At 36.8% G+C, this 19,382-nt stretch overlaps 1 protein-coding gene across 1 annotated transcript in view; it reads right to left on the bottom strand.

The window, feature by feature from the left end:
* LOC121876127 (histone acetyltransferase KAT7-like) overlaps positions 1–19,382 on the bottom strand; it is a 181,311-nt gene that overhangs the window by 87,663 nt on the left and 74,266 nt on the right. The window contains 4 exon segments of the mRNA XM_042381064.1: positions 3,935–4,006; positions 4,008–4,088; positions 4,580–4,697; positions 5,081–5,106. Coding sequence (XP_042236998.1) covers positions 3,935–4,006; positions 4,008–4,088; positions 4,580–4,697; positions 5,081–5,106 — 297 coding nt within the window.

Raw genomic sequence — 19,382 nt, 5'->3', positions numbered from 1 at the left:
ATCAAGGCTGTTTTCTCAATGACCAGAATGTGATCAGCAACTTCAAGAAGTTGTACATGAAGAAAATGTTTAGGAGGTGTCATCAGGCAACTTCCAAATGATCCTGAACTACCACTGGAAATATTTCTTGAAGATAATAATTCAACATCCTGGAGGCTGTAAAACCTGATTGTGTCATCATGGCAAGAAGTTCTCACTAGATCCCCTCAATTTTCCTCATGGAAAGCACTGTGGCCATCAGTAGTCCATGATTTTGAGGGATTTGAGGAAGAAACAGAGTTGGACCAGAGGACAGTCCATTGGTCAGTCATTGGGCCTTGCAGTAGAGGAGTGAGGATGGAAGAGCCTGATGTCTCATAAGGAGGAACTTACTCTGATAACTTGAAGCAACTCGGATGAGATGTTACAGGTAGAGGCTGACAGTGGTGAGGAGGAAATTGAAAAGTGATGACCATATGTTAGCTAAATAGTTGAAATATGTGATTTACCACTGGGAGAAGTTCAGGAACTGGGCTTCAGCACCCAGAAGTGGAAAAACTGAACTGACTTTATGTCATGTTGAGGACCCAGTGGTCTCCTTCCTTTAAAACATAAGTTAATGGTGAGATGACAGATGCCCCACAGACCACAATTGACACACTTTCTTTTCAGTAAAAGGCAGAGGGAACAAGATTATCCCCTCAGCCTTCCACCTCCAAGAAGGAGAGAGGATGTTCATGGTGGAGAATCTGTCAGTCCACAGAGTGTTCTGATATTTTCATGGAAGGTGACTCACCTTCCAAGAAGCAGTAAAATGCTTCTCCTCCACCTCCACTTCCTCCTTCTCTTCTTCTCCCTTTCTCCTCCACCTCCCACCTCCTTCAAATGCACATCATCATCATCATTCAGGAGCCTTCTACATACACACCTCCTCAAAGTAAGTGAACTTTTCTTACCTTTTTTTTTGTTGAATTTAGCAATTTTGGTGAGTCGGAAGCCCACTGCACAGGTCATTGACCCACAAAGGGGCCTGGGGTGCAAACAAAATAAGAGTAAAAAGAAATTAAAAATAGAAGACAAAAAGACTATTATCACACCACGAAGATGGAGGAAAACCATCTTTTTGATGTGAAACAGATTGCATGAGTATGGAAACACGGAAGAAGGCAGAGTATTCATACAGTTTGGCTGTGTAAGGAAAGAAGGCTGTACTACAACGGGTTATTCTAGTGTGACCGACATCCACAGAAACAGTGGGCTCCATGGGCAAGACGAGTGTTATGGGCCCACTGCCTTGCCGGCGGGACACAGGATGCCAAATCCACCAAATTGCCCGTTAAAGTACAGCAGACTAAGAACTTACGCTTATTTTTCTTAAGAGGTTTCACCTATACCCGGATTACCCTGGGGGTTAGGTTACAATTTCCAATTTCAAACTCAATTATATATTTTTATTATGTGTAGTGCAAACTATTGTTTATATTCAAATTGATCACTATCTTATAAGAATCCCAGCAATGTAAATTATATTCTCTCAGGTCAGTTCAGTGATATTTTATAAGCAAAATACAAAAACATACTTTAAAGGACATAAATAAATAAATAAATAAATAAATAAATACTTCACTAGACCTCCCGGCACCAGGTGTCAAACACATCACCCCCAGGGTTTGGTGGTTATAGGCTCAAAGTTAGGAGAATATAATTTTCATTGTTAGAATCCTTGCAAGACAGCGAATAATTTGAATATAGACATCATATATTTTACACAAGAGATAAAAATTAATCACCGTTATCACATTACAGTAGTGAGTTAGGAGTTCTAGTGTATATGTACGTACAGTATACATATATACTGTACTGTATAGTGATTTAAGGGCGGTTTAGGGGTGTTTCTGACTTTACGCGAACTCCCAGTAACGAACCTCACGTAAGTTGCAAGTCTACTGTACCTGTAAAAGAGAGGGTGAAGCAACATCGAGGCAAAGAAAAAGGGAAGAGAGATTATCGACTAAAGGAGAAGAATTAAAAAGACGAAATGCCTTTGATTCTACCCCATCGAACAGCTGGACAGATGAAGAGCCACCCCAGATATGAGAGCAGTACTCCAAGTTAGGACGAATGAATCCCTTATATACTAGAATTAACTGCTCATGAGTGAAGCATCTACGGCATCTGTACAACATTCCCAGCTTTCGGGGAAGAGTTAGTGACCTGCAAGAACCATGTTATTACATCACTCCCTGACAGAGTCTCATCTTTGCCTGACAGCCCTGCTATGTTCAATGGCAGGGAATAGTACACTGTCCAGGCAAATAATGCCTTTCCTGTAAGCAAACTTTTCACCTACCTCACCAAGGATCAGAGGTCTGATCTCATTTGATCCAGAGGTTTAGGGGTCAAAGATTCAACTCTCCTCAGTACAGTAGATTAATTCACTTAAAACCCTTGATCATAAGAAGGTGGTCTAGAATCCTTAGTTCATGCTAATTTACAATTCCACCAATGGGAGGAGGGAAAGAAAGGAAGTTGCCCACTTTCTTTTCAGCCATAAATGGAGGATTAAATCACAAAATTTATATTGCCAAGAGGATGAACAAGTGACCTGGTGAGATCCAGCCAGTAAGTATCAGTAGGCAGCCTGTCAAATCTAACAGGTCTAATTTCCTTACTGGCAGGACACACTGTTCTCATAGATAATCCTTAACCACAGTATTAGCTGGGAGCCTAATGATTTCACTCTTCCTCATCCCCCCCAAAAAAAAAAAAAAATAAATAAATAAATAAATAAATAAATAAAATAAATAAATAAAAATAATATGCATTATCAACTCACCATTTCTGGATAATACCCTAAAGTCATTATTTTTAATGCAACACAAGCTAACGAGGGAGGGAGGAGGAGGTGCTACAAAAACTCTAAAAAAGTTAATCCATTGTATACACTCAGCCAGTTGTTCAAAACTCTCACCAGTGGTCTAGCATCACTTTGGAATCTCCCACATATAACAACCAATCATAGTCTTAAGTGGACATAAAAGAAGTTTTATGACATTATACAAAACAAAGAAAAGCTCAGAAAATTGAAGTGGTGCTAACAGCAACGTGCTCGGGGTTCTGGTGCATAGGGTAGGGCTCCAAAATGCAGCTGGGTGCTTAAGTAACTAACCTGGTACTGTACAGTACATGGTTGGGTGTAGTTGGAACTAGACACCTCAAGCTTGCTGTTGTTGGCAAGTAAAAAAAATGAAATAAAATTTCTTGAAGGACTTAGTTGACTATCTGCCTGTGAACTACTAAGCAAATAATCACAGTTTCATGCAGGAGATCTATGGTTACTGATTACACATAATCTTTGTTCTTGATGTGGAAATTTACCAACAAAATGCAGTGACGGGAACCCCTGAGGGTGTGAAGTCCCTGATATTGCTGGATATTGCCCAAGGTCTGGTTAAGATGGGCAAGAATGCTACTTACAGAAGACATTTTCTGTCTTGATAGCATATTCTGATGTTAAGCAAGGTTCTGTCAGGGAGTAATATGGCAGAATGGATCATGAGGGTTCCTCTTGATGGAAAATAGTTCATAAAACAAAGATAAGTTAAGGAGACTCTCTAAAAGTCTGAATACTTAAGAAAGAAAAAAAAGGATTGAAAAAAGACTTTTCCCTGGTACAGTATTCATAAGGGAGAACTCATTAAAATTTAACTATTACAACATTAATCTAACCGCTAATTACTTCTGACATCATAATTTGAGTCATCCGTTGATATTTGTTAGATCTATTTGTGCCCTCCTGCATTCCTGTAATTAAAATTAAAAATCAAGCTTCACAACACAATTAAAGATATTACAGGTGTACATTCTTGGTAAAAATTCACCATAGTTCATAATACAACAAGGAGTGTATTACAGTCTAAGAGACTGCTAACTTGAGTTGTGTTCAATACTGTACATACTATTTTTCACTGGCAGCAGACTGAGCCTCCATGAACAGCTGAAGGTCCCACTCAGGAGTGTATCCAATAAAGAGCTGGCTGTCTGTCTCTGTCAGCCATCTCCTCTTCCCCAGGTCGAGGTTCACTCAACTTATCTCTTGAGTCTCTGATCTGTAGAACAATTCTTATTTATAGTAACAGAAATAAGGATGTAAAAACGATGTAACACCACCTCAGAAGATGAAAAAAGTAATAAATTAGATTTAAAGGAGGCAGCAGACAATCAATGCGGGAGAGAAAATGGAAAGTTAGCATAGTTTGAGGAATACTGTTCAAGGATAGTGTCACTGCGACTGATGAGTGACACACCAACATGGTACTGCACTACAATTGAGGCTACACAATCACCAGAGGGACATACACATTGCTATACTTTCTGATTAATTTTGACTTTGTATATAAAATGTATGAGTATCATATACTGAAGCTTATTGAGCAAGACTGGCATACTAATTTGTGTGCTCACTTTAAATAGAAATCTGATGAAATTAATAAACGAAACTAGCCATTGAATTAAAAAAAAAATCCTCCTCCTTCATTCTTTTGATATGAAATGATACTGTCAACATGACATGATATACTGTATTATATATTGTACTTACTTTATTGCAATAATTTCTTTGTTCAACATTTGGGCCATTTCGAGGAGATTTACTTCCAACAAGAAGTTTTGCCTTTTCTCTCTCAATATTGTCTCCTTCTCGTATCTGACCCATTAAGCTGGAATAAAAAAATATATTAAAACAACAAAATAACTTCACTGAACATTTTATTTTCTCTTTTTATTCCCAAAAGCATTTTCTTGCTATAATGTTTAAGTACCTACAATCAAGACCTTACTGTATACATACAGGTTCTCCCTTCATTTGCTGTTACTGTTTTCTTACTGCTGTAACAGATGTGTTCTGCTGTAGTATTCTCCTTCAATAACAATGCTCCAAGTATCTGGTTTATCTCTGCTGGTTCACACAACCTAGCGTCACCTATCAGCAGCATATCCATCACTATAAACCACTTTACATCATGGACTAAAAGATACTTCTTCATTTCTATGGTGTTCAAAAGAATAATAAAAAAAAATCTTAAAATTAACAAGACTGTACCATATTCCTCTACTTGGTGGCACAATCTGAAAAATAAAATTGGGATGCATTAAAAAGCTTAAGTATCCACAAGTAAACAAAATGAGGTATTTTTCCTTTTTATTTTCTATTTATTTACTACAGTATTTCTCTATTTCTCCTTTAATCTTTAATTCTCTATTCTTATTATTAATCTTTCTTTATATGTGGAGGAGGGGAGGAGAAATGCAGGAGGAGGAGGAGGTAGAGGGAGCCTGCAGTCAGTCCCCTTACTAGAGGTTTGGCCTCATAACCGAGAGGAGGGTAAACAGACGAGAGGCTGAGAGAAAGGATGATAATTGGGGGGAAATAGACACTAGGGGAAATATCTGATAGGTTTGTTGTTACTCATGGCTCACTTTATAACACAAAGACACTTATGAGGAATATTCTAACTAATACACAGGGGGAGGGAGTTGAGAACTCTTCTTAACCCTTTGGATGCGACATGCGGGTAAACTCGCCCAAAATATTATATTAATTAAAGTATAAGCGGGATATCCCACTGCCTTGAAAAACTTTCCCCAAATGAGACGCATATGCGGACATATTATGTATTGAGGTATAGGAGTATTTCCTGAATGCAATATAGCTTATTTTGTACTATTTTGTTTGATATTATCTGAATATGTAATACATATCTAAATTTGCTGTTTAGTAACCAAATTGATTAAATTTATTTGCCATATACCAGACATTGATTTATACCAATTCCCTGCATTTTTGGGTATAAATGTCATTTTTTTTCTCTAAAATTTGCACACATATGTGAATTTTTGTTCCAGACGGAAAATATACTAAAAGTTCTCTTGGAAAAACATATAGAAAAATGTGATTATATGAAATTCATTTTGGCAGGATAATTGACATCTTTTTCAGGAACCATGCCGAATTAATTACCACCTAAAAGAGTTAATGGTTTTTCATTTATTTACGTTATTAAGAATGGACAACTACTCTTCAAAAGCAACCTACACCTAGCCAGCAAAATGGAGTCACATGGATTACAAAAACATTTACAAAATGATAATACCTAAAGTGCACTTACTACTCTATTGTTAATCTAACTGCACCTAACACCTACCATGTCCACTGACTCACAACCCAACCTATACTTTTTAAAATCAAGTGCTGGATATGGGTAGGTGATGCCACATCCTCATGATGACACACATCTCATAAGCTCTGTTATTGGCTCAGGCTTAAGGCATTCACACTATCATGAGTCAGCCCCTGGACACTCATGGTTTGGGTAGGAGGTTCTTACAGAAGCTGTCATTGTCTTGGCAGGGAGGATTTTTGTCTCTAATCAATCTTTCACATATTTTCTCTAAAAACACATGTCATAATTTAATGTAAAACATGGCACCGCTACACCCAAATCCCTGCAAATATGAATAACGCAGAAAGAAGAATGGAGCCATCAATCAAAAGATACAGATTAAAAATATCCAATCAAAATCTGACACTTCTACATGCACATGCACAAGTCTATTGTACAGTATATGTAAAAAACATTTGGCAAGTTTTATATATATACAGTCATGCGCCGGATAACGCCCAATCAAACAACGCCCCATCGCGACATACTTCAAAAAAAAAAAACTGCGGACGCCTGCTGGACCACCACCACCAACCCCTGATGGAGACATCTACGATCCTTCCCATACTGGCCAAATATTATGTAAGTTAAAGCGAATATCCCCTAGGCCTTTAGTAACATTTCCTCCAGGTGTAATGTTAACCATATCTATTGAGTATAAAAATCTTTCACCTACAAATTGACAACAACACATTTGCTGTAATGAGACATACAGTAAGTATGCTATAAACTAATGATCCTACTACTTAATATTCCATAACTAACTGTTTTACCTATAAAATTGAGAATGCTATAATCTAACTTAAACTCCTACAAATCTAACATTATTATTTTTAATTTTTTTTTTACTAATTTATTGTTTTTTATTACAAGTATTAATGATATTCTTTATTTCAGATTTTATATTATATATTTTTCAGTGTTAAGTGGTTGTATTTGGGGGCCTGGAACTGATTAACTTGGCGACGAATCTAATGCTATAACTAACAATTCTAGAACCAATTAGATTCGTTGTAGCATACCCCACCGTATCTAGTTGCTCTCAACAATTGCAACCCCGAGTTGCAATTGGGGTTGCACAAACTCTGTGGCATTACTAAGAATAACTAAGTCTCTGGTGCACTCCAAGATTAAGAGAGAAAACAGGAGGACTCAGGCATCCTGATGTGAGAGAAAACGGATCTGTGTATGATGGGGACCAAATAAAAAAATGCATAGCTAAGCATGCTTTTTGTGGATCACAGTATTGTTTTATCTTTTCATCACTTTGTAATAAACTCAGCCATGCCTATGTGTGTTTATGATATTTACCATCACATTATATATATGCAGCTAGACCCCTCGACTTACGACTACGCGGACTTACGCCCATTGGTACTTTTCATTTACCTGCTTAATCGGGTATCATTCCATACGGGATATACGATCATGCATCATTATGACCAAAAATTTTTTCAAATGACGCCACAAGATTTGTTCCAAACGTTTTCGCCCCGGCGAGAGGGAGGGGTGTCTTGGGCTCGTAAGCTAATTCCACCAGTGGAGCTTTTGTTTGTGCTTGGCTATCGATCCTATACTGATCACACAGAACCTTCGTTATTATCGTATTTAATTGACTTTATAATGACTCGAAAGCGAAAAGTGAGAGTGCTGGTGGTGCTCCAAGGAAAAGGAGACAGGCAATTTTTGAGATGAAACTGGAAGATAATAACACAGTATGAGGAATGGAAAAACAGTAGCAAATAACTCACGCTAATCTAGGTTTCTCACACTCGACTATATCCACTATTCTGAAGGACAAGGAACGTATTCGTGAAGTAGTGAAAGGAACAACACCTATGTTAAAGGAACTATAATATCAAAGAAAAGACAAGGTCCTATCCACTATATGGAATAATTATTGGTGATATGGATAGAAGACCAGATAAGAAGCGGTACCCTTAAGCGCTCTTAAATCCTGCCAGGCCAAAGCAAGAAGCCTGTTCCAAAGCCTGAAGGAGCAGGCAGGGAGATGAATGTGATCAAACCTTGCAGGAAGTCATGGGTGGTTTGATAGATTTAAAAACGCTACAGTCTGAAGTAATGTTAAGGTGAGTGGAGAGGCAGCTAGTGCCGATGTTGGTGCGTCAAGCTTTTAAGGAGGAGTTAGATGATGTGGATAGGAAGGGAATTATTTGCCTGGAGCAAATATTCAATGATGAGACTGATTATTGTGGAAAACGCATGCCTGAGCGGACATACATCCACAAAGAGGCAAAAAAATGCCCGGATTCAAGATATCTAAGGACAGAATTACACTTCTGTTGGGGGGGAATGTTATGGTTTCAAGCCAAACCCCTCTATGATCTATCATTCAGAGAACCCCAGGGCTTTTTAAACATGTCAGCAAGCACACTGCCAGTGTTTTATCAAAGCAACAAGAAAGCCTGGAACACCCTAGTACTGTTTGGAGGATTGGTTCATGACTTGTTTCATTCCACGAGCCATGAGTATTGTCTGCAACAAAGGATTCTATTCAAGATTTTACTGATTTTTGAATGCTCCGGGACACCCACCACACCTGGACGCATTTCTTGCACTTGATGTTAAAGGTAGTGCGTTATCCACCTAACACTACTTATCATCCAACCCATGGACTGGTTAGTGCTATTGTTGTCTTTAAAGCTGCGACATTTACGCGACGACCTTTTCGCTTCAGGCTGAGAAAAACAGACAGTTTTGGAAGGAGTACAACATTTGTCATGTATAAAGAACATTAGTACAGCATGTGATCAGGTTACAAAACATTGCATGAATGGAATATGGAAGAAAATCCTGAAAAAGATATGTGCACAGTTTCGTATGATTTAATGAAATGAAGTTATTTTGGATATTAGTAACAAGATAGTGGAGTTAGGCAAACAGCTGAGCAGGAAATTGATAGTGAAGATGTTGGACAGTTGGTTGAAAGTGTAGCAGAAGAGCTCAGTAACTAGGGATCTTATTGAACTAGATGCACAGTGAAAGCTGCAGAGGAAGAAGAGAGACAAATGTAGAAGAAGAGCAAGCACCCCCCAAAAAGTTTCTAGTGAAAACATATGGCAGAGGCATTTGCTACAATTACTAAAGGAATGCAAATGTTTGATGAGATGGATCAAAAATTATGACAAGTGGTGCCAAAGTTACAGAATGACCGAAGATGCACTTGCTTGCTAAGAGAAATTTATAATGAAAAAAGAAAAAAGCAAACTGTGCAGTCTAAATTGGACACCTATTTCAAGAAGTCCCCAGTACTGGCTCTCACGCCCACCAGTGCTGCCTTCACCTCAAGATGATCCAATACCTTCTCAACCAGCAAGCTACCCCTGTACATAAACCTGTCTGAAGGAAGCCATTGATGACCCACCCAGCCCTCCTGTTCTCTTCTGCTTCTTCCAATTAATATAGTTCCATGTATCCTGTAAATAGAAAAATTGCGGGGGGCTGTGTGTGCATTCACGACTACATTTAAGGTAAGTGGCTCAGTCACACTGTATCCATTCCTCATTATTTATTACTTTTACTGTACTGTATCCATTCCTCATTATTTTACGTTTAGTGTACTGTATTTCATTGTAGATTTTAAATTAGAAAAAAAAAAATTGATTTTTTTTTTGAAATTTGAAATTTTTTTATTCGAGTCGGACTTACGACTGATTTATCCCTAACCCCGTCGTAAGTCGGGGTCTAGCTGCATTTAGTGGGTCTAAATGGTCGTAAAATGGGAAACTTGGGGTTGGGTCTTGGGTGCCTGAACCAATTAGAATAAATCCCATAGGTTCTGTACTTTCGTTATCAGCGGGGTCCCAATTAGGCGCGATAACCAAGGGATGACTGTACTGTACTGTATATACTTGTGACACTGGCCAGTTGCTTCTGGTGTTATGGTACAGGGGTACCAAGTGACAGCACTAGGATCCCGCTTCCTCTATCAAGGAATAAACAATTGAAATTGAATTGCAAATATAGCTTGTTTATACAGGTATTCAAATAAATTACTATCTTACATGGAAGTTATATTCACCCAGGTCGTTTGGGTGGCAAATTATGAGAAGAGCTTGGTCACTCTTAAGTAATGATAAATAAACACGCAGGCCTTCAGCGCCAACTGTCAAATCTTATCTCAAATAAATAAAGACACTGTCACCTCACCTCCCCCCCCTTTTCTCACACTCGGCTGGCTACCTCCCTCGTGTTCCCAGACAAAAGATTGGTGATTTCTTTATGTTTATTTTATATAATATCTCGGACTAAAGTTAGGATAATATAATTTACATTGCTGAAATCCTTGCAAGACAGAGATTAATTTAAATATAAGCGTCATATATTTTGCTCAAGATATAAAAAATGTAGTACATTAGTGTACAATACTGTAGTACATTTTATAAAAAGTTTTTCAACTGTATTTTTTGGGTAGATTTACATAAATTTCTTCATTTATTTTCATCCATTTACATGCACACACCATACTAAAAGAAACGTAAAAGAAATAAATGACCTTAGTGCAAAGCTGGAGTGCACATGTACTAATTTGATTACGGTACTAAAATTGTTATGTCTAGTGCGAATTACAACATGTTTAAATTCAAATAAATCAGTATCTTACAAGCATCCCAGCAATGTTAATTGTATTCTCCTAGGTCATATCGCTGGCATTTTAAAATGAGAGAAGCTTAGTAGGACTGTTAAATAAACACACAGAGGCCTTTGGCTCAAACTTATCACCTCATCCCCCCACCCCTCGCTGGCTCCGTCCCTCCCTCCCTAATCTGCTCAGCCGGGGGTTTATTTAGGCTTACAGTTTTTATCTTAAATACTATCTCAGACTAAAGTTAGGAGATTATAATTTGCATTGCTGGAATCCTTGCAAGACAGCCAATAATTTGAATATAAATGTCATATATTTTGCTCAAGAGATAAAAATTGTTGTATATTAGTGTAAAGGGGCTGCATACTCAAAAACTTTAATGGGACTGTATGTCATTGTGTACCCCGTAACTGGACTTACAGTCTCAGATTGGCATACTCAAAACACAGATGGTATACTGTACTCAAAACAAATACTGTATTTGACATCGAACTCCGTAAGTTAAAGCGCGTAACTTACACCAGCTCCCGAGGTTGTGTAACACTCTCAACCCGGATGTAATAGTGACTAATTCCCTATTGTATAAAAAATAATAATAATGTATGTTGTAATAATGCTTGTTCGACTTGTTTTATCATAGAATAATGAAGAAAATGTTTTGTACGTCAACATACTGAAATATAATATTTCACTTTGTCTTTTTCGTAACTTTTTTGTTGCTATAATAAGCGGCTTGAGTGTTTGTATTTATCTCAGTTTGGAAGAGACGCATCTTTTGTCTTCTTACAAATTATAAAGTATTTTTTACCAAAACAGAAGGTTTGTATTGTTCTTACTTAGGGTAAAAATATATTTTATGACTGAGTAAACTTGCAGATAGAATTTATTAATGTTGTATAGCCGTAAATATCCCTCGGTAATGAAAGCCAAATATGAGGTCAAGTGAACATTCCTGCCAAGACTTCGCCTTGTTTTTCTAATATTCAACCAATAGCCTTAGCCTATTTTCTTATGTAAATGGCTTACGATAACATGAAAGGCTATAAATTTCCATAGGCTAGCCAAAATTAAATGATATTAGGCGTAAAATATGGATTGCAATTAACTTGATTAATAGGGGCCTATATAACTGCTTTTTCAGTCTTAGGCAAATAAATGTTTAAATGTGGGGCCTACTTAATTTAGTTAGAACATGGGGATTATTTAAATAAATTATACCAATAGGTTATAGGTTAGATAGGTTTGTTTTGGTTATGTTATGTTATGGTATGTTAGGTTTGGTTAGAGAATGTGTACATGGTTTTTTGGCGAGTGTCAGGATGTCAGTGAGACCTTAGGCCTAGTTCCAGACTTTCCTTGAACATTATCATAGGTAGAGTATTAATTTAAGAAAATTTACGGCTAATCCGATATATTTTCAGGTTTTAAATTGTTGTTTCTTGTATGAACTTGAAGACAATTCAGACCAAATGTCCCCAACATTGAAAGGAAAACACCAGGGTCTAGGCTAAATGAGTAATTTAAGAGAAGTGATTTGTCATTTAGGTTCGGCAAGGCTATGCTATCAATAACCAATTTATTTGAATTTGCCCAGAAGAGCGTATACTTCAGCCTCACCGAAATTAGGCCGTCTCTTCTTGGCTGGTGGTCCTTCCATGTTTACAAAATAATATTATGTGCGTTGCTCTCAGCTGATTTCTCCTTCTCTTGTGATTGGTTGATGATTTTGTTAACTGAGCGCTGATTGGCCAACTAGCTCCTGCACTGACATCTACCTTCCGACAAGAGAACTTAATTTACAGGGTAAACATTAGAGTTATGAAAACTTACGAAAAGCTTACGGAACTGTAATTAAATTTTGAGTATGCTAAATTTACGGTACTGTAAAGATTCGACAATATATGGTACTGTATCATGCTAAAAGACGTAACTTATGAGGTGTTTTGAGTATCCAGCCCCAGTACTGTAGTACATTTATAATATAAATTTTTTCAACTGCATTTTTGGGTAGATTTACATCTATTTCTTCATTTATTTTCATCCATTTGCATGCACACACCATACTAAAAGAAACGTAAAAGAAATAAATGACAGTGCAAAGCTGGAGTGCACATGTACTAATTTGATTACGGTACTAAAATTGTTATGTCTAGTGCAAATTATAGCATGTTTATATTCAAATTAATCAGTATCTTACAAGAATCCCAACAATGTTAATTATATTCACCCAGGTCATGTCACTGGCTTTTTATAAGAGAAAAGCTTAGTCACCTAAGAACTGATAAATATACAGGTACACGCGTTAGACCTGGGCCTGTGCCAACTGTCAAACGTACTACCTCCCCTCCCTCCACGCCCCCTAGCTCACTCCCTCCCTCCCTCTCCCCCAACTGCCCAGGGTTGCTAGAATCCTGTAAAACAGTGAATAATTTTAATATAAACGTCATGCATTTTGCACAAGAGATAAAAATTAATTACCTGTATCACATTGCAGTAGTGATTTAGGAGTAAAAGTGTATATGTACGTATATAGTATTCCACATACACGTAAGTACAAATATAAATAAAAAGTTCATGTGATGATCGGACAACGTCCATTTCGGTTAATGTCAAGTTTCCAAGAACGTATCTAGGACGTTAACCGGTGCATGATTGTATATGTATGTATGTATGTATGTATATATATATATATATATATATATATATATATATATATATATATATATATATATATATATATATATATATATATATATATATATATATATATATATATACATATACATACATATACAGTCGCACTGTTCTAGATATATATATATATATATATATATATATATATATATATATATATATATATATATATATATATATATATATATATATATATATATATATATATATATATATATATATATATATATATATATATATCTTGATAAAATCACAGGGAAAATGGAAACAACGGAGTATTTCCATTGCCTTTTATTCAAGACATCTTCAGGGAGGCAAATCGATTACATGGACAGAGAGAGGCTTTAATATACAGGGTGACCTAAAACATGAGGTCAGGTCAAAATGATGACATCCACTAATCCCCTACACCAACACACACGAGAGGAGCTTAAGAGAAGGGTGGTGACTTACCTGAAATAAGTCACATTCAAAATTGAAAGATAAATAAATGAATCCCTTCCATTTCTTGATATGCTTATCATGAGAAATGGCCAAAACTATAAATTTAAGGTATATAGAAAGCCCACACAGGTAGACAGTTTCATTCACTTTTTATCGAATCACCTTGAGTCTACCAAAATGTCAGTTTTTTCTGTTATGTTCTTAAGATGTCTGCGTATTTGTGACTGAATTTATTGACGATGAATTGAAACACATTCGTTCTATTGCACATAAACTTGGGTACCCTTCTGTGTTTGTTGATCGTTGTTTTAAAAGGGCTAAAAAATCCTTTCATTCCTCTCAAACCAGACAAGTTCCTACACTTAAGAATATTTTGACTCTGCCCTATCGTAATGAATTTGTCCCGTTAGTTCGGTCCCTCAAGCTTCTAAATATTAATGTTGTTTTCAAGTATGACTCCACCATTACCAATATGTTAATAAGGAATAGCCCAAGTTTGAATGTAAATGGAAATGTTTATTGTATTCCATGTAGCAAATGTAATTGTAATTATGTAGGTCAGACAGGAAAAACACTGCAGCTCAGAATCAAACAACATAAGTATAATATCAGAACTGCATCTGAAAGCAGTGCCTTGTTTGTTCATGTTAGGAATAATAATCACCCCATTGCTTGGGAAAAAAGCTTAGTAGTATTCAAATCATCTTGTGTCACAGAAAGACTTCTTGTTGAAGCTAGTTTGATTAAGGAATTAAAATCAATAAACCTTAGTGATGGTCAGTTCAAAACTGATAATATGTTACATAAATTTATTTGTCAGTGGCCCAAGGTTAAAAATGCTTTGAAAACCTTTTATCTAGATGTATGATAGTTATTTTGTGGGTCCCTTTTTTCTGACCTGACTTGGCTAGTCACGTCGCCCCCTTCTCTTAAGCTCCTCTACGTGTGTGTTGGTGTGGGGATTAGTGGATGTCATCATTTTGACCTGACCTCATGTTTTTAGGTCACCCTGTATATTTAAGCCTCTCTCTGTCCATGTAATCCAGTTGCCTCTGAAGATGTCTTGAATAAAGACGAAAGCTAAGGTACTCCGTTGTTTCCATTTTCCCGTGTGATTTTATCAAGATTTATCTTATCCACGTGGTTATCAGCACATATATATATATATATATATATATATATATATATATATATATATATATATATATATATATATATATATATATATATATATATATATATATATATATATATATATATATATACACACTATATATATATATTAGCCAGACCTCGAATTTTACGACAGGTTAGGGACCCAAATCCAGGTCGAAAGTCCAATGGTCGTAAGTCCGAATGGTCATAAGTCCGACATAGATAAAAAATCTACAATGAAATACAGTACAGTAAAAGTAATAAATAATGAGGAATGGATACAGTACAGTGAAAGTAATAAATAATGAGAAATGGATACAGTGTGACTGAGCACTTACCTTTAATGTAGTCAGCTGAATGCACATGGGGCCCCCATAATTTTCTAATTATACATGGAGACTACATTAACTGGAAACGTTTCGGTATAGAAAATGCGTGCGTCATTTCAAAAAAAAAATTGAAAAAAAAAATGGTCACAACTGGCAAGGTCAGAAGTCCCGACGGTCCTAAGTGCCCACAGTCAGAAATGGGTCTAGTTAGGTGTGTATATATATATATATAATATATATATATATATATATATACAGTTGTACCCCACTTAACGCGGTCAATTGAACCCAGAGGGTCCTGTGTTAAGTGAAATCCCGTTAAGTGAACAACAGAACATATGGGATTAATTCCAATAGAAACCGGCCCGACCCCCAAACTCCACTTTTTGAAGGCACATACCTATGTTGTAGTAAAAATAACATCTTAATTTTATGATGGTACATGCACACAATTAATAATTAAGAGAAATAGAGAAATACAGTCGCCAAGTTAATGTCCATTCAAATAATGGACTCAACTCCCTCCCCCTCTCACACTACACAGCCGGCTAACAGATGGTCAGTCGGTCCCTCCCTCCCCCCCTCCACCCCCCACCAACCGTCCCAAGGAGATGTGTGGGATAACCTCAAACTAAAGTTAGGAAAATATAATTGACATTGCTGGATTCCTTGTAAGACCAGGAATATTTTGAATATAAATGTCATATATTTTGCACAAAAGATAACATAGTTACCTAGAGAAAAATTTTTATCTAAAAATTGTAAGTTTAAAGCAAAATCTATGATGTTTATATTCAAAATGATCACCAAATTATAAGAATTCCAGCAATGTAAATTATATTCTGACCGGGTAATATGTATGAATTTTATGAGCTAAAACAAATATCTTCAGTTAATAAAAAAAAAAATAATCTTCACGACACTATCTGTCAATCAAAGTACCCCACCTTGCCTCCCCCCCTCTTCCAACCATGCGGTCAGTCCCAACCCTCCCCCCCACCCCCCACCAATCCTCCCTTCAAGAGTTTTTAACATTTAGTATTAAATAATACCTCAGATTAAAGTTAGGATAATATAATTGACATTGCTGGATTCCTTGTAAGACCAGGAATATTTTGAATATAAATGTCATATATTTTGCACAAAAGATACCATAGTTACCTAGAGAAAAAATTTTATCTAAAAATTGTAAGTTTAAAGCAAAATATATGATGTTTATATTCAAAATGATCACCAAATTATAAGAATTCCAGCAATGTAAATTATATTCTGGCCTGGTAATTTGTATGAATTTTATGAGCTAAAACAGGCAGTCAGGCAGGGTGGCGGGTGGGGCAAATCTAAAAATAGCGTCTCGGACACTCACCGCATATATGTGGAAAAAACCCGCGTTAAGTGAAAGTTCAGCTTTGGCAAGGCACCGCGTATATATATATATATATATATATATATATATATATATATATATATATATATATATATATATATATATATATATATATATATATATATATATATATATATATATATATATATATATATATAACTTGCCAAATGTACTGTACATATACTGTACAATAGACTTGAGCATGTAGCATTGTAGAAGTGTCAGATTTAATTAGATATTTTTTAATCTGTATCTTTTGATATGATGGCTCCATTCTTCTTTCTGCACGTTATTCATATTTGCAGGGATTTTGGGTGTAGCAGTGCCATGTTTTTACATTAAATTATGACATGTTTTAGAGAAAATATGCATGAAAATTCAGTTAGAGGCAAAAAATCCTCCCTGCCAAGACAATGACAGCTTCCTGCCCAAGCCTCCTACCCAAACCATGAGTGTCCAAGAGGGCTGACTCATGATAGTGTGAATGCCTTAAGCCTGAGCCAATAACAAGAGCTTATGAGATGTGTCATCATGAGGATGTGGCATCACCTACCCATATCCAGCACTTGATTTTAAAAGTCTAGGTTAGGTTGTGAGTCAGTGAACATGGTAGGTTTTTAAGGGCAGTTAGATTAACAGTAAGTAGTAAGTGCACTTTAGGTATTATCCATTTTGCAAAATGTTTTGTAATTCATGTACTGTAACTCCATTTTACTAGCTAGGAGTGTAGGTTACTTTGAAGTCTAGTGCATTCTTAATAACGAGGTGTATAAAGCAGGAGGACCTCTGCTTGCCAGCTGTCTCCACTAACTCCTGGAGAATATATGAGAAAAAGAGGAAATCCCCCAAGCTCTTAAAGATGACTCCATCGCCAATATTTATAAGAACAATTGAGGCGCTCCGCATCAGAAGGGGGTGAAGCGCCAAATTAAAAATGCTGAGAAAAACGCGTTTAAAGTTTTTTGAAGTTCAAACAATCATAACTTTTTTGTTTTTTAAGCTAGAGTTTTCTTTTTAATTGTGCAGCTCAATCCCTCTCCTAGCAAATGTGAAAACTGGAGGTTAGTACTGTGAATAGCTATTATTTTCTCGAGAGTTGAATGAGAATAACCACCCGTGATGTACAGTTGTTTGAGCATCAAACAAACAATAATCAGAGGTTTTCCTGCAAAATTGTCTTATTATTGTGGGTTAATACAGTGGTCCCTCGGTTAACGAGCACAATCCAATCCAGCAAGTTGCTCGTTAACCGAAAATCTCGTTAACCGAAACCATTGTTTCAATGGGTTTTTGGGTAATTGGTTCCAGCTCACCGAAAATTGCTTAAATTCAACAAAAAAAGGTAGAAAAGTTCACTTACTTTGAGGTGTGTATGTAGAAGGCTCCTGGATGATGATAATGATGTGAATTAGAAGTGGGAGGTGGAGGAGGAGAAGGGAGAAGAGAAGGAAGTGGAGGTGGAGAAGCATTATACTGCTTCTTGGAAGGTGCGTCACCTTCCATGAAAATATCAGGAACCTCGGGACTGACAGATTCTCCACCATGAACATCCTCTCTCCTTCTTGAAGTGGAAGGCTGAGGGATAGCATCTTGTTCCCTCTGCCTTTTACTGAAGAAAGTGTCAATTGTGGTCTGTGGGGCATCTGTCCTCCTCACCATTAACTTATGTTTAAAGAAGGAGACCACTGAGTCCTCAACATGACACAAAGTCAGTTCAGTTTTTTCCACTTCTGGGTGCTTTCAAGCCAGTTCCCTGAACTTCTCCCAGTGGTAAATCACATATTTCAACTGTTTAGCTAACATATGGTCATCACTTTCAATTTCCTCCTCACCACTGTCAGCCTCTACCTGTAACATCTCATCCAATTGCTTCAAGTTATCAGAAGTAAGTTCCTCCTTATGAGACATCAGAAGCTCTTCGACATCATCCTCTTCCACTTCAAGGCCCAATGACTGACTAATGGACACAATCTCCTGGTCCAACTCTGTTTCTTCCTCAAATCCCTCAAAATCATGGACTACTGATGGCCACAGTGCTTTCCATGAAGAATTGAGGGATCTAGTGGAGACTTCTTGCCATGATGACACAATCAATTTTACAGCCACCAGGATGTTGAATTGTGTCTTCCAGAAATGTTTCAGGATCATTGGAAGTTGCCTGATGACACCACCTAAACATTTTCTTCATGTACAACTAATTGAAGTTGCTGACCACATTCTGGTCCATTGGCTGTATGATTGATGTAGTGTTTGGAGGCAAAAACAACACTTTCACAAAGTCAAATTGATACTCCAAATTTCTGGCAAGGTCAGGGTCATGACCAGGAGCATTATCCATGAGGAGAAGAGCCTTTAAAGGGAGTTTATTGGTGGTTAGGTAGCTCTTGACAGAAGGGCAAAACACATCAACAGCCCATTCATTAAAGAGCTGTTTTGTCACCCATGCCTTACAGTTGGGCTTCCAATAAACTCCAAGCTTTGTTCTTACCACTTTCTCTTGCTTGAACACCCTGGGGTTTTCAGAGTGGTAGACAAGCATAGGTTTCAGTCGGAAATCCCCTGAAGCT

This window comes from Homarus americanus, unplaced genomic scaffold (genome assembly GCF_018991925.1).
Source record: "Homarus americanus isolate GMGI-L3 unplaced genomic scaffold, GMGI_Hamer_2.0 scaffold34921, whole genome shotgun sequence".
Taxonomy (NCBI): Eukaryota; Metazoa; Arthropoda; class Malacostraca; order Decapoda; family Nephropidae; genus Homarus; species Homarus americanus.
The sequence above is the reverse complement of the archived record's forward strand: the minus strand, read 5'-3'. Positions and strand labels throughout refer to the sequence as shown.